Below are 24,789 nucleotides of genomic sequence, written 5' to 3' on the forward strand. Positions count from 1 at the left end.
TAGCATTAAGCAGGGCTTTTTTTCTTTTATTACATGCCTTTATGATTCCTTCTTCCTGATGTTAATAGAAAATGCTGAAATATTCTATGTAAGTGATTGTTGGGCTGGAAAAAGAAAGAAACTCTAATGCAAGTATTTATACCTTCTGTAATGAAAACAAGATATTATTGTCTTGCATGACCTTTCCTAAGTATGGGATACAGCATTTTACACAATAGTTTCTTGGTTCATGCTTCAATTACTGACCTTTACTGTGTAGAAAATTAATGCAATTTTCATTGTAATCCATCCATACAAATAAGGTCCACATGGAAGGATTCCACATATGGAATCTAATACAAATAGGAAATGTCAACTGATTGCTGTTGGCTGAACTTAGCTATTATCTGTTTGTTCTGGAATCCCTAGAAAACTAGACTTGTAACAAGCAATTTCTTATATAAGCCATCAGGTATTAGAAAGGAGGATTTCCTCTTTTCAAAGTTTAGCTTGTACATTTCATCTCCTAAAAGGCAAAAACCTAGTTACCTGAAAGTTCTGTGTTACCACTGAAAGTCCACAAAAGAAAAGGCAAAATTGTGAAGTCTAATCTGGTTTCTAATACAAGTTACTACCACGAACTTTTCACAATGCTAAGGAACAAGGGGTTACAGTGATGTCATTTTACAATAATCCCTGTTCCAGACAATAAAAGAATGACAGACCCCAGACAGTGTCCTGGTCTGTGCATGAGAGACAGGCAGAACATGGCAAAGCATTCATCTCCCAAGGAAGTTGTGCCAACAGGCCCCGACACACTTTTATCTTCCACAGTCGTCCGTGATGGTATTCGGAGGGAAGGAGCCCTGGCAATTAGAGAGTGTCACCTTCAAGATGGATGGTTTGGGTAGAAAGGAGTTTCTCTCCTCTTCTGGTTTTGAACAAAATGGCTGTGTGTTTATAATTTGTAAACAGTTCATCTCTCACTGAGTGTGTTACAGTTCCCAGAAGCATGGTCTGTCATGTCTAACACACAACAGAAGCCAGAAGGGCTCAGTGGGTAAGACCTTTCTTCCAGCTCACTAAGATGGGGAGTCACCCAGTGACTGTATGTCCTGGTCTATGACAAGCACATCTCAGTGGCAGAAGCTGACCTACACAGAGAAGAAACCAAGTGCTGTAATACATATGTGGATGTGCACTCAAAAAGTCTGAAAGTTGAAGATCCCTTTAGTTTACAAATCCCTTACAGAAGGAAGAATGAAAAGAGATGGACAAGGATGGAAAAATTTGCCCGTCTTTCCTAACAATAGAAGGGTTGTGTTAAGCAGGAGAGACATAAACAGAAGTCAAAATATCATTTTAGATTTATTCCTCTGGAAGATTTCATAGAAATATAAAATTGGGAAAGCAAAACCACCATGGTTATACTTGTCTATTAAAAAGTGCTATTAAAATACTATAATAAAAACATGTTAAGAATAAATTTTCCCTGGGGGGACTGAGGAAAACCCTAGTGCCAGTGCCCTCAATGTGGGACAGGTGGGCACAACTGGTATGGGTTGGGCCATGCTGAGATGAATGCAACAGCTCCCAGGCTTATCCCTGTGGATGCTGCCATTCCAACTCCTTCTTCAGTCATCCTTGCCCAGAAAGGTTTAAAGCACAGGCCAAAGGGCTGTCTCTCCAGACCTTTAGGTAGCTCTTGAAGTACATCAGTGGTAGACTAGACCTTGACAACCACTGGCTTTGACTATGACCTGATTTTGTTGCCTGCCAGTCACTGAATACCATGTTTCCATTCATCTTCTTGTTGGATCCTCTGCTTTATTAGATGGGCCAAAGACACATGGTCACAGTTATTCCTAAAGGGTAGAGGACATCCTCTTCTACTGGTGGTTCATTTAAACAGGCTTGGCCAAACAGGAAGAAATCTTCCTTTCATCCAGGCCTGGTTTATAAATATTTAGAATTTTGCCTAATGTGATGTTGTAATATAATAAGAGATGTATGTTTGTTCTTTGTCCCTGGTTCCTGGCACAAAGCTCCTAAAATTCCTGGAGTTTCCTAAGTGATCAGAGAGATATGAACATCTTTGCTATAATATTTGGTTTTGTCCTCACTTGCTAAAATAGCTCGAGCTAGAAAGGTGAGAGGAGCATCTTTTGCTATTCATAACAAGCCGCTTTCAACCACACCTGAATTTCTGTTAATGAGATGACTTTTGGAAAGCCTCTAATGATTGGGGAGCTGGTGGCTAGGGGAACCAACCATGTGATTAGAAGGTTATAACTTTCAGTCCTCCCCAGCCCTGGCCTGCAGGGAAGGAATAGGGGGCCAGAGATTGACGTGAACACCAATGCCCAAAGGTTTAGCCAATTATGCCTATGTAATGAAGCCTCCATAGAAACAAAAATACCATATTCTGGGAGCTTCTGGGTTGGTGAACACATGGAGGTGCTCTAGGGTGTGCCCAGAGAGGGTGTGGAGGTTTCACACCCATTCCCCCATCCATTGCCCTGTGCATTTCTTCTAATTGGCTGTTCCTGAGTTGTGTCCTTTGTAATAATCAGTACACATAAGTAAATATTTCCTTAAATTTTGTGAGTCATTCTAGAAATTCATTGAATCCAAGAAAGGGATTGTGGGAACCCCCACCTGATAGCTGGCCAGTCTGAAGAACAGGAGGCCTAGACTTGTAGTTATCACCTCATACAGGTTTAAAATAATTTCATTAATACTTCTTTTTTTTGGTAAAACATCCCATTATAAACCTTATTAACTTAGCTTTCCTTTGACAATATTCAATGATTTAATCATTCAGAAACCGCTAACATGAAGACATCAAGAAGAAACTTGCATCTGTGAAACCCCTTTTCTGAAAAAGGTCATTTTTCCTTTAAAAGTATTATAGTTGATTTTATTATTTTGCTATTAATGATCCTCTTAACACAACAAATAAGATTTACTTTGTAATCCACCCCATTTGCTTCAAATGGGCAAAACCATCTGGTCCACTCAATTAATTTTAAGGCTCTTTGTATCATAGAGCCAGTGTCTTTGAATACATTTCTATTCAATGGGCATTTACACGGGAATACTTAATCTCAAGGTTTCCCCTTTTGCCCTTTTCTCTCCACAAGCCTCCTACATGTTACCATCCCTCGCCCCAGATACCCACAGGTTAAGGGGATTGGAAGTCCATTAAGCTAGTAGCATTTCATTTGGCATTTCACTTGTTTCATTTTATTCCAGAAGGTTTGTCTGAAAGCGTAATGACAACAAAAGCAGCAGATTTGAGAGATTCTCCCAGGAGAAGGAAAAGGACAGATGTACACAGACATATAGCTGAAAACACTGCCAGGAACAGCTGGGAAAATGACAGGCACGGAAGTGGGTGACCACCCCACAGAGTGCAGACATGAGCCTAAAGAAACAGCAATTTCACTTGATTTACTTTTGACTTCCTAGGCTACCTTTTATCTATGAAGGGGAAGGCTAATCTTGGCTTGCATCCAATGAAAGGCCTCCTATAGTTATGCTTTTTATAACATTTCAATTATTCCTTCTATTTCACCCTTTTCAACGTCACTTTAAAAAATCTTAAAAATGGATATCCTTTTAAAAAGTTACAATAATATTACTACACTGGTAACTCTATAATACAAAAAAAAAAGGGGGGGGGGGGGGAGAGAGATTCGACCTGGAGGAATGCTATCTGTTGACAACACTAGTGTTTTTTTGTGTTCTTTCTTGAACATACGCACCTTGTCATCTTCATCCTCCTCGTCATCTATGTCTGTGCTCTCCTGAAAGGAAATCCCACAACGTGTTTATAAAAACATCAACTGAAATTAACAAATGCAAATTAGACACATTTTAAAGCTTGCCTACAGACTTTAAGCATTCATATTTTTGAAATGCATTATAACCTCTTAAAAAATAACTCTTTTAAAGTTCAGGGACACTGTGGCAGGACTCTAAACAATAAGCATAATCTACATAAAACTGTTGACTATAAATAAAACTATTAGGCCAGTGCCCTTTGAAGGCAGCCAGCTTTAAAAATGCATTGCTGAGTTGTACTTTCTGTAAACAGTGTTGTTCTTATTCTGACAAATGAACCAAGTGCTACGTTAAGGCTGAGAATACCATACTCCACTAGTGCTAGGCTCATTGTTACTATAATGACTGCTGTCTCCCTTTGGGGCCATTACTGAAACATTAGACAGTATAAAATGCATTAGTCTGAATATAATCAATCTTAAGAATAAGTTACAGGTTTCTCTGTGGCATTATTATTTTTGCTCTGGGTTTAGGGTTAGAAGGGGCAGGTGAGGGAAAGAAACTCAAGGCTCAGAGCTGGACTAAAGGGTGCCTGGTTTTAGCTCAGGTGCCACAGCACCAGCTGTACTGCTAATGGGCTTGTTTAATGTAAAAATCTTGGCTATTTAATAGCCAGAGTTTGATCATAGCACCACAATGTTTAAAAACTAATATCTGTTGGTACATAATAAAACAGGGTCAGTAGTTTGGAAAGAAAGCTCAGTATTAGACAACAGGTTCTATTTTCAGCTTGAACACTTGCATTTCTGCTTAACCTTGCAAAGGTCAGGCATGCTGTCCAGATGTCATTGTTCCAATAGTAAAAAGAATTGTCAATATCATGCTCTTAAAAAGGAGTAACTCTGAAGTATCCAGAGAATACTCTGCTACATTCCATAAAACCATGGAGCAGTCATCAAGAAATTTCTTCAGGGCCAATATAGCCCTACCTTCTAGAATTCTCACAAGATGCAGTCAGCAGTTTGTGTGGTACTCATGGGTCATCTGGGGAACTAACCTATTCACAATTGGCAGCAAACATGTCTCATGAAAGCCAGTGGATAAACAGGAAGGTAATGAAAACAGGCTATGGGAGGGAAAAAAACACTATAATTAGGAGAAGTCTTTAGCTTGGGACATGGTTCCATTAGTTTTTGCTTTGTGACTTTAAGCAAATCACTTTGTCATATGCACTGTAGTTTCATAAGACATAAAATGAAAATAGTTCTTGCCTCTTTCATAGTTGTATTATAGAACTAAATTAGTTAGTTATTTTCAATGTTTGATAAATAAAGGCTTTATACATACATACGCACTTATGTGCACACAGATATACTAATATACACATGTATGCCAGTATATGTACATGCTCACACATACATGCACACATTTGCACATACTATAAACATATATGATATACACAGTGTGCACATAAAACCTGCATAAACATTGTAAAAATGTTAGTTGACAACACAGATATTAGAGATGTTTCTTAGTAAAAATTTCCATTATCTATAACTCTGTGAAACCTAGTCCTTAAATGGATCTATTAAAGTCATTCATTTATTAGCTGGTTCTATTTTCTCACTGATATGTGTTCATGCCTACTGCATTAAATAATTAAAATCAAACAGAATAGAATTTTGAAATTGCCTGAAAGTAAATTTTGAAATTTTCCTTTTGCCACAGTCCTCATTTTTCCCACTTTCCTTCCTTCCTAAGTGAAACCAGAAACCTCCCTTAAATTCATTATGAGGACATAAGGAAAAATAAACAAAAACAGTCAGGATTTGATTGACTCTTGGGAAACGAAATGTGAAGTTGATCTATCTAGAAAGGAAATTAATCAAGTCTCAGGACTTTAGATTTTTGTTTAAAAAACTTGGTTCTTGAATCTGGAATGCCTAGATTACATCATTAAAGAAGAAAAAAAAAGCCTACAAATACAAGTTCTTGGCCACCCAGAGCAGAAAAAGATCTTACAGGGTGCAGTGAGGGGGCCAGGGGCAGGACAGTCAGAGTGGAAGTGAGATGAGTAGATGTGGAGAGATGTCTTTGAGAAAGGGTCTTGCTTTCTTCAACAAGACAGGAAGTTTGGGAATTTCCAGACAAATGTGGGCACCTGCAAATAGACGGGTCTAAGCCCATCCGCTCTCTGATTGCCCTGGGAGTTGACAAGCCTCTGGGAATCTCCTGAGCCTTCAAGCCAGAGAGAACACTGCATAAGATACCTTCATGGAAAGGCCAGAGTTAGCCCTGCAGAGCTCTCTGCATGCCCAGCAACGGCCCACAGAGCCAGCAAAGGTCTCGTTAGTGATTGAGGAGATTGTTCACAGGAACTCGACAGAGAATCATATGAGCACACAGACATGTGCTACCAGCATGGAAATAATAACCATGAACCAGAGACTCCCCTCAAGCGGGCCAAGACTCAGGAACATAAGATGCCACAGAAAGAAGACTCCAGATTACACACGATAGAAGACCTCCACTGCAAAACAAGTGCATTTGTAGGGCTGCCTGACATCTCAAACGAAATGGACTTGGGCCATGATTTGGTGGTGGTGGTAGTTTGTTGTTAATACATTTCTCGACAGTCAAATGTCAGAACTTCGAATGCTTGCTTACCTGGCTGTCCTGGATGCTGCTGACCTTGCCTTTCACAGGTCTGATGAAATTGTAGACAAAGATCAGCAACAATGCCAAAGGGATCATATATAGTTCAAAATTCCAGACAGTGATCAAAAACACCTGGTTGAAAGACAAATAAGAACATATGACTGCCTGATAAAACACTAGGGGAGCAATCAAATTCCTACGCATTGGCATAAGGAGATTCAGTTGGGCTATCTCTAGTCACTTTCAGAAACATTTTCAAACAGGTACACGTGTGTACACACACACACAATGATCAACTCCATTTTAGAACTGGTAGTATAGACAGAGCTGGTTAGTCACGCTCTGGAATAGACAGATACAGTAGCTTCGTACCTGAAAAGCCCATGGATTTTAGTGTGCCAGAATTTATGGAAAGTAGTATGGAAAAAGTCCAAGGTCGCAAAGAGGCACGCCACAGGCCAAATTTGGCCAAAAGTGAAGTTTATTTGAACAGGAGAAAGCCATTACTTTTTCAATTGGCTGCCAATATTGAAAAAATCCAAATATTTCAGAGAAAGACTTTAGATTTCCAAACGTTTGTTAAAATACTTAAAATCTATCAATTTTGAGACTATATGGGCATAAGAAAATGATTGGCTAGCATTGTCTACATCAGAAAAGGTATTCTCTTAGCTGCCCAATTTCTGTCAATCTCTGAAATTTGTGACTCCTCACATAGAAAGGCAAGTGAGAATTTGAGACTGAGTCCAACTGCCTATGCTACAATGGTTACTAGAGACATGAATGCAAACGAGATGGTTCTACCTCCAAGAAACACACTAATTAGGATAAATAAGGTGAGAACACCTTTTAATTATGAGGCAGAAGTGAAATCTTGGGTAAATTACTTCAAAATTTGAGTCTCACTTTCTTTTCAAACTCACAGGTAGTCTAGAAGATGAAATAAGATAATTTGTGGTTATCAGCTGTCTGTAAGTGCTTGAAAAAGTCACTGTTATAACATATCAACTTAGAAAAGGCAAATTACTGCATCTTAAATATGAAATCTTCCTTTCCAAAAGCAATATTGTTTTATTGCTAAAAACTTTTTCTAACATTTAAAAATTTTCTCTTTATGGCTATCATACATTGCTTTTATATTTTTGGTGCCCATTGTAAATAAAATTGCTTCTTCCATTATGTTTTTCAAACTTGTCATTATTTACATATAAAAGCAAATAATTTACAGATATGTTTTTAACATTAGCAGCCTTACTGAATATTCTTTACTGTATCAAATAGTTTATTTCATTCCTGCAAGGTTTCTAAGAATATAGTCACATAATCTACAAATAAGGATCCTCTTCTGTTTCCTCTTTTTTATTTGTAACTTTGTTTTTTCTGCTTGATTTCACTACTCCTACAAAAAGTTGTTAAACTGTTCAGAAGGATATCATTGTTTAATTGTTGGCTTTAATGAAAATACTTCTAGAGTGATAAATAATATCACATTAAGAACACACACACAAACCATTTTTAATACCAGAAAATTTACATATAGGTGATCATTATTCTTTATATCTTTGAAATGTTTTATAAATACTCTTTCATATCTGTTACAAACCTAATAAAAACATGTTTTAAACAAAAATTTGTCCAGCAATTTTAACAAGCGTATAATTTTAAAAATCAAGAATGGTTGGTAGCTAACTAACTGTTCTTTCAGTATCCTCTGAGATAAGGATGGATCTATCCTTTTCATTTAAAGACATCAATATGGTGATGTATTGTACTTGTCATTACATAATTTGAAGCAATCTTGTATTTCTGGGAGAAACTCCTTCACTGAGGTAAAACCGTGTTGTTGTATTTTATTTTCTAATACTTAAAGATGTTTTGCATAGACACTCATGTTATTTTTGTCAGCCTTCCTCAGTCCTATTCCTCTCACTTCTAAAGGCAACCTTGTCCTAAATGTGACGTGAATTTTTCTCACCTGAGGGCACCTTAGGTATATATTAGGAATAACAAACAAAATAAAAATGTTCCTATTGTTCTGCAAATATTTTAACCAATAGTATGTTTTATAGTTCTTTCCATGGTGTATATATAAATCAAGTACATTTATTTTAACTAATATAGTTCCCATTCAAATGAATGCTCTGCAAGTTGTCGACTCTACTCCCTTATCAATGCAAACATGGGCTGAAATAGCGGTTTTATGTAATCAAATATATCAGTATTTTACATGAGGATTTGTGCCTTTAATGTTCAGTGTTCTACTTAAGAAATCATATTCTACCTTGAGTTAATACAGCTATTTCCTTGTGTTTTCTTCTAAAAGATAACTGTGTATGATCTTTATTCTGTCTCAATTTTGGTTTTGTTTTCATTTTTTCTTTAACTCAGGCAATTCAATGTCAACTTTTTCCTTATAGCCATCTTTTACAGCTAAATTCCTGTAACGATCCCCATTTTTCTCATTAACCTACATTGCTACTTCTGTCAATATACCAAGTTCCTACATGAGTGTGTCTATTGTTTCTGAGCCCTCTCCATTCTCCATTGATATATTTTGCTATATTTTACCAAGACCACATTTTTAAACTATAATTTAGTAACCATACAATATCTGAGTGGCCAAGTCTCTTATTACACACTCAAAATGATCTTGGATATTTTTTCACCCTTTACGCTTCCACATGTATTTCAGAATTAATTTATAAATTTCTATACAACTCAGAAAAATTAAGACTGAGATTGTCCTTATAATTTAAAGATAATTGGTATCTTGATATTGACATTTCATAATGATTATTTCTCTACATTCAGAACTTCTTTCAGGTATCTCAAAATATTTTATTATTTTCACTGTACTAATTTTCCATGTTTTTTTTTTAAGTTTAAGTTTAAGTTTAAGTAACTCCAAGTTACTTAAAACAGTTACTATTATAAACAGCAATGGAACAATTTTAAAGTTTATCATTTAATTGGTTAATAATAAATAAATAAATACAGACAAATGACCAAATGCGAACCTAGATGCCAAAAACTTCAAGAGAACAGTAGTCAATTAAATCAAGAAATATATGAAACTAAATTATAACCAAGTAGAATATGTTCCAAGAATGAAAAATTGATTTCATATTCAAAAATCAATGTAATTCACAATATTGACAGAATAAAGGAGAACAGGTATGTGATTATTTCAACAGATAGAGAAAAAGCATTTGACAAAAATTCAACACGCTTCTACTCTTAACAAATAATAATTGGAAGGAATTTCATCAATTTGTTCAAGGACATCTGTAAAAATTTTATAGCTACCTAATATTTGATCATACTTGGCAGGGGTTTATTGTACATAAATTGTACCTTGAGAAGTTGATTAAAAAGACAAACACAAGTTAAAAAAGAAATGACTCATGCATGCAACCACATGAATCTTAAAAACACATGAGTGGTAAAAGTCTTCTACAAAATAGTACCTACTGTTTGATTCCATTTATATCAAGTTCTAGAACAGACAAAATTATTTTACAATGGTGAAACTTGCATGCACCCCTTAAATTAGAAATTAGGCAAGCATGTCTGCTTTCGCTACTTCTATTCGGTATTTAATGGAATGTGTTAGCCATTACAATAAAGTCAAACAATGAAACAAAAGGCGTAAATATAAGAAAAAAGGTACAACTTTTTTTAGCAGATGACATAATTTTTTAAATGTAGAAAATCCTAAGGAATCTACAAAGCAAATCTAGAAAGTACAATTAAATTCAGCAAAGTCCATGATATAAAATTATTATTAAAATATCAAAATTATTTTTAGATATTAATACTAGCAGCAAAACATTAAAAAATACAAATTTAAAATTTCCATTTATAGTAGCACCACAAAAGTAACAGAGTATTTTGGAATAAAATTTATAATATAAGCAAGATATCCTCACTAGAAACTATGAAATATTGTTAAGAAACATTACAGAATATGTAAATAAGAAAATAAATATGCCTAGTTCATGGAGTGGAAGATTTGGTATTGTTAAGGTGGCAGTTATTCACAAATTGACCTACTGATTCAAGCAATCCTTATTTTATAGAAATGGACAACTTGATTCTAAACACTAAATGAAAATGCAGGTCTGGCGTGGTGGCTCATGCCTGTAACCCTAGCACTTTGGGAGACCAACACAGGTGGATCACCTGAGGGCAAGAGTTCAGGACCAGCTTGGCCAACATGGTGAAACCCTGTCTCTACTCAAAATAGAAAAATTAGCCAGGTTTGGTGGCACGTGACTGTAATCCCAGCTACTCGGGGGGCTAAGGCAGGAGAATCACTTGAATCCAGGGAACGGAGGCTGCAGTGAGCTGAGATTGCACCACTTCACCCCAGCCTGGGTGAAAGAGCGAAACTCCATCTCAAGAAAAAAAAAAAAAAAAGGAAGAAAGAAAAAGAAAATGTAAGTGACATATAATAGTCAAAACAATTTTACCAAATAACACACTAGCTGACTTCACAAGTTATTATGAAGCTGTAGCAAAAATAGAAGTAGTGCTGGTGAAAAGACAGACTTATACATCAATGGAATAGAAGACAGAGTCCAGAAATAGATCCACATAAAAGTGGTTGATTTTTAAGAAAGTTGCCAATGTAATTCAATGGAAAAAAATTGGATTTTTTTTTAAAACAGTGGCACTAGAAAAACCGGATATATGTATGGGGAAAAAATCACCTACTCTTACCACATAACATACCAAATTTAACTCTAAATGGATTATATATCTAAATGTAAATTCTAAAATTTTAAGACTTCTAAGAAAAAAGGATAGGAGAAAAACTTGCCATCTTAGAGTGGGCAAAGATTTCTCAGGACACAAAAAATATAAAGAGTAATATAAAAGTAGAAAAAAAAATAGGCTGGGAGTGGTGGCTCACCCCTGTAATCTCAGCACTTTGTGAGGCCAAGCTAGGAGGTCTGTTTGAGGCCAGGAGTTTGAGACCAGCCTGGGCAACATCACAAAAATGAGCTGGGTATGATGGCATGTGCCTGTAAGTCTCAGCTACTCAGGAGGCTGAGGCAAAGAAATCACTCAAGCCCAGAGGCTACAGGCTGCAGTGACCCATGATTGCACCATCGGATTCCAGCCTGGGTAACAAGAGTGAGACAGCAACTCCCCCTCCCCCACCACACACACACACACACGCACGCGCACACACACACAAAGACTTCATCAAAATATACTCCCCTTTTGCTCTTTGGAAGGAAAGGAAAGGGCAAATCACAAAATGAAGAAAATATTTTCACTACATATACTGAAAGGGAACTTGTTTCCAGAAGACAAAAAAATTCTTACAATTTAATAAGATGACTCAATATAAATGGGCAAAATATTTGATCAAATCCTTCAAACACAAAAAAGTCATATGAATACCTACAAACACATAGGAAGATATCCAACATGATTATGCATTAGGAAATCACAAATTAAAACCACTACGAAATCTGATTTCACATGTATTAGAAGGGCTAAAATTTAAAACATTGGAAATATAAAGTGTTGACAAAAATGTGGAACAACTGCAGCTCTCACACATCCTTGGTAAAAACACAAAATGGTACATCCAATTTGAAAAACTGTATGGCAGTTTCTCAAAACATTGAACACATATTTACCGTAATTCACAGCTTTTCTACTTCTGTATAATATGTCTCACAAAAGTCTTGTCCACAAATGTTCATAGCACAGCAGCATTATTCTAAATAACCAAACTGGAAATGGCCCAAATGTCAACCAAAAAGTGAACATATCCATACAGTAGAACAATACTCAGAAACACAACAGAAACATCACATATGTTAGGACCATTGCTTGAAGCTTGGTTTCTCTGGCACCAAGGAAACTTCTTACTCTACCATGCACGTCTTCCCAATATGTTCCATGACACAGGTGCAGAGGTGACCAGAAAGTGTAATTTCAAAATATTGCCTTAAATTTTCAGCTGCAAATATTTCTTCACTTTCTATCCTTAAATTTATCTGCAATAGTTTTTATGAAAATATATACATGCTAAATCTCAGATAGGAGAAAGTGACTCTGAAAAGATTGTTTTTTTCCTGAGGAAAACCCTAAAGATCAAAATACCTTCAAGAGTCTGTGGTTCCAAGCTAGCTGTTACTGAAGAACTTAACTAGCATTGCCATAGACACTTGAACAAATCTAACAAATCCTCTATGTATTGTTTCTTTAATGAGAAGGATGTTATCTCATGTCACAAAAAACTGAAAAGAACAAATCAGGTTATGTCTATCAGGTTTCATGATGAGGTGGTGATGAAGTGGTCTGTAACCAATTAAATAATCAACCAAGCCATTAACTATCTTCTAAACATCCAAGAGAATGCTTCTACTAAAAAGTAGTTAACTTCAGATACCAAGTTCAATGAATAACATGGCTGTTCCCCTCAATACTCTGGGATCTCATTTGAAATTATCTTAAGATTCTCTCCTTTTGTCCTTCAAGAGTGAATTTGAGATTAGGAAACAGCCAAATTACAAGAAGCTGAGTCTCTGAATAATTCTCAAAAACACTGCTTTTGTTGAAACAAAGCAAAGTATGATTATAGAGATTAGAGTGTGCATCTTATGGCTTACACACTGTCCATGAAAGTAGTGTTTAAAAAAACTGAACAATGAAATCCGGAGCCTCATTTGAATGAATGTATTTCATTACGGATGTTCATACAAAATCATGGGTTGTTTTATACTTCTCTTTTGTAAATAGCTAGGCATGACACAGACATTTGGGAATCTATCCAACATGGCCATTATATAGAATAGAACTTTGACCCAAAATTGGTCAAAGTAACCGGGTAATCTTAAATTACTCTTCTGTTTTGTAGTCACCTAAGATGACATAAGTACATTAAGTATGTAATAACAAAATTAAGTGTTCTTTTGTGGTAGAAAATCATAAGAGAACTCTATATGTTCTCTATATTTGCCATCATATAAATTAAGTTTCAGCTAATGACAAATCTACTTTGTTATGTTACCCATTCCTACACCACGAAACAAACATAAGAAAAAGAACAGATGGACCCAACATCCACCTTCCTTCCCACCGACCCAAACTCTCCAACCTTACTAAACTCCTAGGTTAAAATTGAAACAAGAACAACATCCCAGGAAGTCGAAGGAAGGGCTAGTTGGTTTCTTCTGGTGTAAGGTACTGCTAATTCAAAATCTAATGATTCTGTATGAATACTTAAGAGGGTTAGAAGCTGGTTCATCTGCAAAGTACTGAAGAAGTTTCTAAATTTCTTTTAACCACTGGAGTGGTCCTTCAGACAAGAAAATAAGAAAGGGCAGCAAACAGACAGATACTCTTTCAGAATATTTTGTACATCAAGTCATTTGTCATAATAAAGATAAAATCTAGATATTTGAAACAGTATATCTTTAAATAATCATACAATATTTATGAAAAATCATCCTATTGTACAGGGCATCATTTAGAGGGGGAAATCACATAAGTAAGATTATTTTAGTATAAACATATTGGGTAAAGGTGAAACAAAGCTGTGTTAATTCTGTTCAAAAAAAAATCCAGGGTTAAATTTTTAAAAAATTGTAATTTGACCAGGTACACATTCATTTCTAAGGTAACAAATCAAGTCCCTTCTCAAGAAGTTGTAACTGCCTTTTTTTGTTAAAGCAGGAAAAACATGTCTTACATATCATTATACCAAAGCAAAACAACAACAAAACACGACTAGGTGTTATCATGTGCATCGAACTGATTAAAATATTCCATTTTTCCCTAGCCAACATTAAGATATCCAGACCTCATAATTTAACAGTTAAGACCTTTCATTAACTGGCTCAGACTTGGTTGTACATCATAATTCACCTGCACCATACATTCTAGGTTCCTAATCACACGGCACCATTTGCAAACCCTAAGATATAAAACAATGTTCAGGACTTTACTTTTGAACATACACCTTTCTCTAATTTAGAAAGCTATTTTCTCAACTGCTTGACTATTTCTTCACTTATAATGTTCTATCCCTGGGCCATACAAACTAAATTCGTCTTCCTGTCACTACTTTATTTCCTGGATAAATTTATTACTCATTTTTTCTTCAGTGCTGGTTTGTTAAACACCTACATTGACTTAGACACAAGAGTAAACAAAAACAAACTAAAAGCAGCCTTTATGTAGCTTACATTGTATATGAGGGTTGAAGATGAGATAGAAAAATAAATTTTATATATATATATATATATCAGGCAGTAAAAGATCCACCATGAGAAAACAAAACAGAAAAGGAAAGGAAGGAATATCAGGCAGTGGGGTTGGGTTTGCAATTACAAGTAAGGTAATTAGGGAAGACATCACTGAGAGGGTAATAAGTGAGCAAAGACCTTGGAGGAGGTGTGGGTATCTAGGTGAACAATGTTTCCAGGCAGAAGAAATAGCAAATGCAAAGGCCCAAAATTGGGAGTATGCCTTCTTACAGTGTTTTGATTTTATTTTTTATTTTTGAGATGGAGTCTCGCTCTGTCACACAGGTTGGAGTGCAGAAACATGACCTCAGCTCACTCACTGCAATCTCCACCTCCCAGGTTCCAGTGATTCTCTTGCCTCAGCCTCCAAAGTAGCTGCAATTAAAGGTGCCCACCACCACGCCTGGCAATTTTTTTTTTTTTTCATATTTTTAGTAGAGACTGGGTTTCACTATGTTGGCCAGGCTGATTTCGAACTCCTGACCTCAACTTATCCTCCCACCTCGACCTCCTAAAGTGTTAAGATTACAGGTGTGAGCGAATCCAGTGTGTGTGTGTGCGTGTTTGTGTTTTTTAAAAAAGGCAGCATGGACTCCTTATGTCTGAAACAAAGTGAGCAAGAAGATTGGAAAGAGAAGTGAGGAAGGAACAGGAGTTGGCCACAAGGGGCCTGGTTGATGGCTGTAAGGTCCTTGCCTTTTATTCTAAGGGATTTGCTAGGCTGGCAAGAGGGCAGGAAGCAGAATAACATAATTTGACTCATATTTGAGAAGAATCACTGTGGTTGCATAATAAGAACAAATCATGAAGAGACAACACATATTTCACGATTGAAAAGACCAGGTTAGAGTTAATTGTGGCCTAGAATTAAGGTGATGGCAGTGGAATTAGTGAGAAGTGACCATGTTTTCACTAGTTAGAAACTAGGGACAGAGGAGTTGTAAACAGTTTAGATGAGAAGATAAAAAGGGAATGATTGAGAATGATTCCAAGGTTAAGAGCTTGAAAAACTTGGATGGATGGATTTGTCCATGCATTGAGACAAAGTCTGTAGGAAGAGCAGGTTTGGGGAGGGGAGTAAGGTGCCAATTGGATGTCCATGTGGAGACACAGAGTAAACCTTAGATACATGGTTTGGAATTCAGGGTAGAGGTTATGGTTAGATACATAAATCTGTGGATTATCAGACTCCAGATAGCATTTATAGAGATCAGACTAGATAATCTTAGTTAGAAAGCAACTAGACAGAAATGGCCCAGAATTGATTTCAACAAAAGTCCAAATTTAGAGTTTGAAAAGACAGGGGGTCAGAAAAAGAGCCTGAGGAAATGCCAGAGACAAAGAGATACATTAGGAGATGGCTGTATTCTTGAAAATAGATAAAGTATTTTAAAGAGGATGGACACAATATATTTACAAGTAAGATACTAAGATATGGTCATTGGTGACTTGAAATGAGCAGTTTAGTAAAATGATGAGGCAAATATTAGACAAGAGTGAGTTTAAGAGAATGGGGAAAATTGCAGACAGGAGACATAACTCTTTGAAAGGGTTTATTACAATGAAGAGCAGAGAAATAGGGTGATAGCTGGAAGGGACTGTAGCAATAAATGAGGAGAGAGAGATAAATAAAATTATGAGGCAGGAGACGGGAAATAACAGTTGGAGCACTACTTTTGAATCAGTGTTAAGGGTGGAATCCACTGTAAAATGAAGGGTTGGTCTTAGCAACAATTCAGGTCATCCATAGCTACAGAAGAAAAAGCAGATGACACAGGCATAGATGTCGGTAGGGGGATAGCAGTAGAGGGGCACTTAGATGTTAGTAGAGGGTAGCGGTAGAGGGGCACTTATGTCAATCACGTCATTCTGTGAGAGTGAGGATAAGCAAAAGACCTATTAAAAGTTCAAGGCAGAAGAGAAATTATGAAATAGTCTAAAGAGTGAATAGTCTAGAAGAGTAAAAAGGAGAGTGGATTATAGAAGTGTAATAGAAGTGTAATGGAATTGTCAGGATGCACGAAATACATTTGTTTGTTTGTTTGTTTGTTTGTTTGTTTGTTTGTTTTGGAACCAAGCTTACCTGAGGTTCTGCTAATCAAGTCTAATGAAAGTAGAGAAGGCAAGGAAATTATTTTAAAGATGGACTATGTGATCTGAGATATTGGTGAGGAATGGTATAAAGGAGAGAAAATAAAATGTAAACACAATGGGTACACTAACAGATTAAAAGGAGCTGAATAGAAAATTAGTGAACTGAGAGATAATTCCGAAGAAATTGAGGACACAGACCAAAGAAACAAGGTTATAGATATACAAGTGAGGTTAAGACACATGGAAGGTAGAAATGAGAAGGTCTGATAGGTGTCTAGGGTAGAGAGAGGGGTTAAACAGAGAATGGAGAAGAAGTAATATATAAAGAAAAGATGTCTGAGGATTTTCCAGAAATGCTGAAAGATTAATATAGGAAACCCCCTTCCCCTAAAAATTCCTTGTCAGGATAAATTAAGAATGATCTATATCTAAAACTATCATAGCAGAACTGAAAAAACAACTGGGGAAAAGAAGAACACTTAAAAGCAGCTAGAGAAAAAATAGTTCAACTACAAAGGAAAAGTAATTTGAGTGACTTTATTATTCCTCAAGGCAACAGGGAAAGCAAGACAACAGCAGAATAATTTAACATATATATTCTTTCAGTCTTTCAATTTAGAATCCTGTATGTCACAAATTATCTGTAAAGGAGAGTGAAGCAGAGACATTTTCAGAAAAACATGAGCTAGGAGTGCTTCTCACCAGAAGACCCACATGAACTTAAATATCAAAGATATACTTCAAACAGAAGGACAACTGCCCCAAGTATAAAGGCAAAATGCAAAAATGTATGGTGCTGAAAAACAATGGTAAATGTGTATGTCAGTGTAAATAAACATTGACTTACAAAAGTGAAGTATAATTTGTAATGAGACTGTCCAGAATTTAAATAAGGAAAAGCAAAAGCCTACAAATTGAGAGAGGTATGGTTTGATTTAAATAATTCCGATATTATTGTTGTTAAGCTGGCATGTTAAGTACAAGATAAACTTCAGCTTTTCAGTATGAAGAAGATTTTTCTCAATATTCCTTTGAAAGAAAAAAGCTGTGAAAACGGCTTAATATACACAAACCAACAATTTGAAGATATCTGAGAATAATCAAGACTTCTAGGACCTGAGGAGACAGGATCAAAAACAAATACACTCCCTTAGTTTGCTATTGCTTCATCTCTTTCGGGTTAGTTTCATTCCTATTTGTTTGTTTCCTTGTTGATATGGTTTGGCTCTGTGTCCCCACCCAAATCTCATGTCCAATTGTGATCCCCACGTGTCAGGGGAGGGGCCTGGTAGGAGGTGATTAAATCATGCGGGTGAACCTCCCACTTGCTGTTCTCATGACAGTGAGTTCTCATGAGACCTGGTTGTTAGAAACTGTGTGGCACTTTTCTCTTCCTTGCTGTGCCTCTCCAGCCCCACCATGGTAAGACATGTTGCTTCCCCTTCACCTTCCAGCATGACTGTAAGTTTCCTGAGGCCTCCCAGTCATGCTTCCTGTTAAGTCTGCAGAGGTCTGAGTTCATTAAACCTCTTGTATTCATAAATCACCCAGTCTCAGGTATGTCTTCATGTCAGTGAGAGAATGGACTAATACACTTGTTTTTGTCAATTCACTGTGCAGAACACAGCAATCAACAGAGTACAAAGTACTAACCTAGAGTTTGCTTCAGTCATAAAAATCTGGGGAGGCAAAAATTGGAGTGCATGCATGGTAACTGCAGCAGCTAGGACTTAAAAGACAAAAATAAAGAGGATAAAAAAAGAATAGCAGAGAGTCGAGCTAGGCAGTCTACATTCATTTCTCCTCAAAACAGTTACTAATTCTTAAGCCATGCATGCTTAGGATGAAGGTTGAGACCAAGCAGAAAGTAGCTGCTAAAATCTTCTGGCAATATCACAGGGTTGAGAGACAAAATTAGAGGTGAGGGACTATTTAAAAAGAAGGGCCCTAGTAAATACTGCATAGTTTTGTTGAGAATCCTAAATGACCACACACTAGGCATGGGGTAAAACTAGAAATAGACGAATCCTTAAGATGCCTGGAATCCTACCTTGGATCATCTCCATCTGTGATGGGATCAGAGTGACTTGCTATATTCTAAATGCCTACTCTATATATCCTCTGGCAGAAGATAACATAGTCCACGCCTCCCTTTAAAATGTTCTAATAAAAATAATCAGGTATAGACAGAAGGAAAAAACAATGACCAAAAATCAAAAGGAAAAAGATAACCAGAATAAATAGGTGATTTAGATATTAGAGTTATAGGATATGGATTTTTTAATAATTATAATCCATATGTTCATGGAAACTGGTGAAAACAATACCAGCAGAGAACTGAGATCTGTAAGAGTCAAATGAACACCTAGAACTTCATAAACAAAATGAAGAGCTCAATAAATGAATTTAATAGAGGAACAGATAAAGCAAAACAGAGAATTTGTGATTTGGAGTAGGGAATTAAATTAATAATTTGGAGTATTAGTAGAAAATATCTACGCTTCAAGTAGAGATAGATATGGTAAAATTAGAAATAGAATAAGAAGAAGTATGGCACACTGAGAAAGGTTTACTTTATATGTAAAAAATTGATATCCAGAAAGAGAAAGAGAGACTAGGAAAACGCTATAAGTGATACTGGATGAGAATCTTCCAAAATTTATAAAAGACATGAAGTCATAAAGTTAACGAATGCCAAATAGGATGACTAAAGAAACACACACATATTCTCTCTCCTCTCTCTCCTCTCTCTCTCTCTCTCTCTCTCTCTCTCTCTCTCTCTGGCATCTCAGAGTAAAACTGAAAATAATCAATCGTCAAAAGCAAGTTTGAAAGGCAGGCACAGGAGTGAAAAAGACACATTGCCTTCCATGGAGCAACAATGAAATTGACAATTGACACGTCCAAAAAATAGTAATAGCCAGAAGGAAAAAAAATGAAAAGTTTGTATAAGATTTACCTAATCCATTAATGTTTGGTAAAACTTGCCTCTAACGTTGCCTGAGCCTTACGTTTAGCTTTCTGGGATGACATCAAATTATGGATTCAATTATTTAATGGGTTTAGTACTATTTAAGTCTCTTTTGCAACTTCGATAAGTTGTTGTTTAAGCTTTATTCATTTCATGTAGTTTCAACATTTTAAGTTTAAAATTGGTCATAATATCCTGTTATGTTTAATCTCTGCTTCATCTGATGCAGTTTGTGCCTTCCAATGCCTGTGTCTTTTCTCTTTGTACATTGAAAACTCTGAGAAAATAATCAGTTCTCTAAGTGTTTCAAAAAGATAACTTTTAATTTTGTTTTTTCTTTTGATTTTACACATGATTTTGTTCTTTTTTTACTCCTCCTAATCAACTTGGTTTCATTCTGCTGTTCTTTTTATAATGTATTCATTTTGAAAGTTAATAAGTTTGCATCTGACTTACTTTCAATATTGGTCTTGTCCTGCTTTTGAGGAACACAAAAAGTGAATTCTAATTCTTGGATGGAAGAGCAAAGAGCCAAGCTTTCTTACCAAGACATTACTGAAGAAGAAAAGGAAATTGGGAAGAACTGTGCTAAATCTAAATATTTGTGTGATACGGGTACAGGAATAGACAAGAGACCAATGAAGAAGCCAATCTATGTATGTAAACTTGATTTATGACTTCGTGGAAATTGCACATCATTGAGAAAAGGCAGAATATTCAATAAATGACACCAAGTCATTTGGATACTACCCAGAACACAAAAATGAAATTAAAACATGAGTAGATTTAAAGATATAATGTAGAATTAAAAAAAATTAAAGAATATTTTTATGACTTTGGGCATAAGAAAGGATTCTTCAAACATGTCATGAAATGCACCAACCACAGGAAAAAAAAAATGAGTAAGTTTGATATTAAAGATTATGTTCATCAAAAGATAAAACAAAAAGCATGAAAAAATAGAAACTTCCAGAAGGTATTTTAAGTACAAAGAATGTGTATCTAGATTAAATACTTCTACATAAAAACAAAATTAGGCAAATTAGGCCAAGATAGAGCAAAGAAGGAGGGATCCAAGTGCCCCCAAACATATGAAATGTGTTAGTATTATAATAAAAAATGCAAATTAAGACCTCACCAAAGTACCCCTTCAGAACACAACAGATTGACAAAATTAAGAAGTCAGATAATGCCAAGAGTTTTCTAAGATGCAAAATCATAACTTTCATTTGATGCTGATAGTTCAATAATCACTTGGGAAATGAGTAGCTTAACTAATTAAGCAGAAAGTGTATATCCCAAAACCTAGCAGTCCTACTCCTAGGTATATATCCTAGAGCAATAGATTTCAAACTTGAGCCTGTATGAAAAGCACCTGGAGGCCTTATTTAAACAAGATTGCTAAGTCCCGTCCCCAGAGTTCCTGATTCTGCAGATTTGGAGTGGGGCTCAAGAAACTGCATTCCTGAAAAGTTTTTAAGATGCTGCTGTCCAGGCACCCCACTGGGAACTATTGCTCTAAATTCTTACATGTGTCCACCAGATGATATGTATAATGATGTTTACAAGAGTACTTTTGATAATGGCAAAAAAAACTCAAAAAACAAAATGAAAATATCCAAATATGTAATCAATTCAAAGGTCTATCTAAAATAGAATGGATAATTTACTCATACAGCTATATACTATACATAATGTAAATGAACTACACAGATGAACATCAAAAACAATACTAATAAATGCAAGTCACAGAATAAGACTTTTTTATGATTTCTAAAACTTCAAAAATAGACAAAATTGAATACATTGTTGAAACATAGATACAAAGATGGCAAAACCACAACTGACAGTGAATGACATGCAACATTCAGTATTACCATTACTCCTGGGGACAAAGCAGGAAGGAGGATTCAATTACAAAGAAGTAGAGAAAGAACTTCAAAAAATGTTCAGTTTGTAAGTGGGGCAGTAGGTACACAGATGTTTTACCTTATCATCTTTCTTTAAACTGCATATATGTGTGCATACATCGTTTTACAAACTCCTTTGTACATGTGACATATTTTACATTTGTTTTCCCTTACAGTAGATCACGTACCACTGGAAACACCGAGTGTGATTCTGCACTGGCCTAGGAATGCTTTCAAAAGTCATGATTTCAGGGTTCCCAAGCAGCCACTGTTTGGTTAACAATTGCCATGAAGGACAACGTGCTGATTTTGAAAGTGATAAAGGCCAGGGTGAGGAAGAAAGTAGAAAAGGAAAACAGGTACTACCAAACAACATACACACACACCCCAGGTTATGATGGTAACAAAACTGTGGAGAGATGCTGAGGTCTTGACCTTCAGTTCTCACTGTGCTTTGCTCTTCTTCACTGATGGACATGGAAAAGGGCAACAGTCTTCTGTCTTCCTGACAGCCCCACCCTTCAGCTGCTGACACCTCCACCCCATACCTGTACAAAAATCCTCTGTAGTCAAAAGCACTTGAAAAGTAATCCGTGCCTAATAAATTTATAGACATTGCATAAACATAATAGGGCATGCTACATTTGTGTGTGTGTGTGTGTGTGAGAGAGAGAGAGAGAGAGAGAGAGAAAGAGAGAGAGAGAGAGAGAGAGAGAGAGAGAGACGTAGTCTCATTCTGTCGCCGGGCTGGAGTGCAGTGGTGCAATCTTGGCTCACTGCAACCTCTGCCTCCCAGGTTCAGGCCATTCTCCTGTCTCAGCCTCCCAAGTAGCTGGGAGTACAGGCAGCTACATTTTTTAAAAATAATAATGTCACTTCCTACTCTTTGAGACTTTGTATTTTGTACTTACCTGAGAAAGGGATACCATTTCTTTTCTCCATCACATACAGTAACCTGTGAAACACTGATCATCTTATATCCATTTCAGAAATGTTAGCCACTGCCAAGAACTGCAAATTAAAATACTTCAGGGGTCAAGTAGTTGAAATGTAGCTCAGGTGGAAGACTATAGGGTGTGGTGGGGACCATGGCAAGCTCAGATTGCATCCCTTCTCCAAGGGGTCTATTTCTTACTGTTTCTTACTCAGTTTCAGCTGACTATTTCAGGCATCTGACATTACCCAGGTTTATCGTTTTTCAAGAGTTCACAATAGGAATGAACTATTAATGCACACAACTTGGACGGATCTGAAGGCCATTATGCCGAATGCAAAAAGCCCATCTCAAGGGTTACATACGGCATGATTCTTTTTTGTATGACATTCTCAAAGTGATAGAATTACAGTGAAGAAAAATAGTGAAGTGGTTACCAGGGTTAGGGTTAAGGATGTGTGAATATTAAGGAGCAACACAAGTGAGGTTCTTTGTGATGACAGAACAATTCTGTATCTCAACGGTGGTGATGTTTATCTGATATGTACATACTGCCACCACTGAAATGCATGTAAAAGCTGATTAAATGTGAATCAGGTCCATACCTGAGTTAATAGTATTGTGCCAGTATGAATTTCCTGGTTCTGAAAATGTACTATGGATATGTAAGATATTTATTGGGAGAAACTGGCTGAAGGGGGCACGGGAACTCTTTGCACTATTTCTTTTTTAACTTCTCGTGAGTTTTAAACTATTTTCAAATGAAACGATTTTTTACATTATGCGATGTTAACTCCTTCCATTTTTAAACATGGAGAACAAATTCAATCACTTCACGATAATTTGTTTACTCTTTCTCCTTCCCCCAATCACACCCACACACCCCTCAGAGTTGGCCACATGTGGCTCCACAATTATTTGCAGCCAAGACCCAGATTATTTGAACACACTTTGAATTTGTACAATGTTCATAATACTTTGCTCCAGTGTCTATCCATTCACATCAGGGTCAAAGGAGTCACTCAAAGCAGAGGTCTCATCTCAGTGTTCTTGTGCTCAAGGTCTTTTATTTTTTCCCACTCTCTACAGATAGTCTAAAACTATCAGTTTGCAATTCCCGGCCCATCAAATCAAAATATGTCTGACCTTCACATATGCAATATGCAATTCTTTCTCAATCTGTTTCCTACCATAATTCTTAAATTCCATGCATATAAATTTGCCATTCTTAAAAACTGCTTCTGGTTTTCTTCTGAATACCTTAAAGTGTCTCTAGGAATGTTAATTTTTCTCCTTTACTGGTCCACCTGGTTGGAGCAAACCATTCTTTCAATAAGATACCTGGCACATATTTTGCCTGGCATCATGGTTAATTTTGTTCATATCTATTGAATGCACCAGAATTATTTTGCTCTTTGAAATCCAGAATCGTATATAATTCATCTCTATATTTCTTATAAAACATAGTATAAAGTTTTATATGATATAAATACTCAAACATTTGTTGAATTGAAACTGAAGTCAAAATTCAAGCATTTAAAGAAAGGTCTAACCAAATCCCACTTGTTGTTATCCAACATTGTAGTTGAGTAATGTCATAGTGAGGCAGCGTGTAGAACGCAGTGGCCCAGGAGGAAGACCCCTTAAATCAGAATCCAAACTATGGCTTTGGATAATACAAATGCAAGAGGACAGAGCTTGAGAGTCTCCCGAATGCACAATCCCATACATTTCCCTAATGCATCCTCAGTGTGCACATTTGTGAGTGGCTTGGAAAGCCTGAACGTGGAAAAGTTCTGGGGAAGGTTTATTTCCATTCTATACTCTACATCAATGCCCAGAAAGCCAAGGTGATCAAATATATCACAGTTTCTGAATCAACTAAAACTACTGAATTAATCAACCAACTAAAACATTTTTTCTGCATGCACACATGTTTATTGCAGCACTGTTCACAATAGCAGAGACTTGGAACCAACCCAAAAGACCCTCAATGATAGACTGGATAAAGAAAATGTGGCACATATATGCCATGGAATACTATGCAGTCATAAAAAAAGGATGAGTTCATGTTCTTTGCAGTGACATGAATGAAGCTGGAAACTATCATTCTCAGCAAACTAACACAGGAACTGAAACCTAAACACCACATGTTCTCACTCATAAGTGGGAGTTGAACAATGAGAA

The 24,789-nt window shown here is 36.3% G+C and overlaps 1 protein-coding gene across 4 annotated transcripts in view; it reads right to left on the reverse strand.

Moving 5' to 3' along the window:
* MCTP2 (multiple C2 and transmembrane domain containing 2) overlaps window positions 1-24,789 on the reverse strand; it is a 257,644-nt gene that overhangs the window by 37,841 nt on the left and 195,014 nt on the right. For all 4 annotated transcript variants that reach the window (XM_033188895.1, XM_033188893.1, XM_033188894.1 and 1 more), the window contains 2 exons: window positions 6,433-6,555; window positions 3,747-3,788 (listed from right to left, as the gene is read on the reverse strand). In XM_033188895.1, the coding sequence (XP_033044786.1) occupies window positions 3,747-3,788; window positions 6,433-6,555 (165 nt within the window). The remainder of the gene's footprint in view (window positions 1-3,746; window positions 3,789-6,432; window positions 6,556-24,789) is intronic.

This window comes from Trachypithecus francoisi, unplaced genomic scaffold (assembly GCF_009764315.1).
Source record: "Trachypithecus francoisi isolate TF-2019V2 unplaced genomic scaffold, Tfra_2.0 Lachesis_group3, whole genome shotgun sequence".
Taxonomy (NCBI): domain Eukaryota; kingdom Metazoa; phylum Chordata; class Mammalia; order Primates; family Cercopithecidae; genus Trachypithecus; species Trachypithecus francoisi.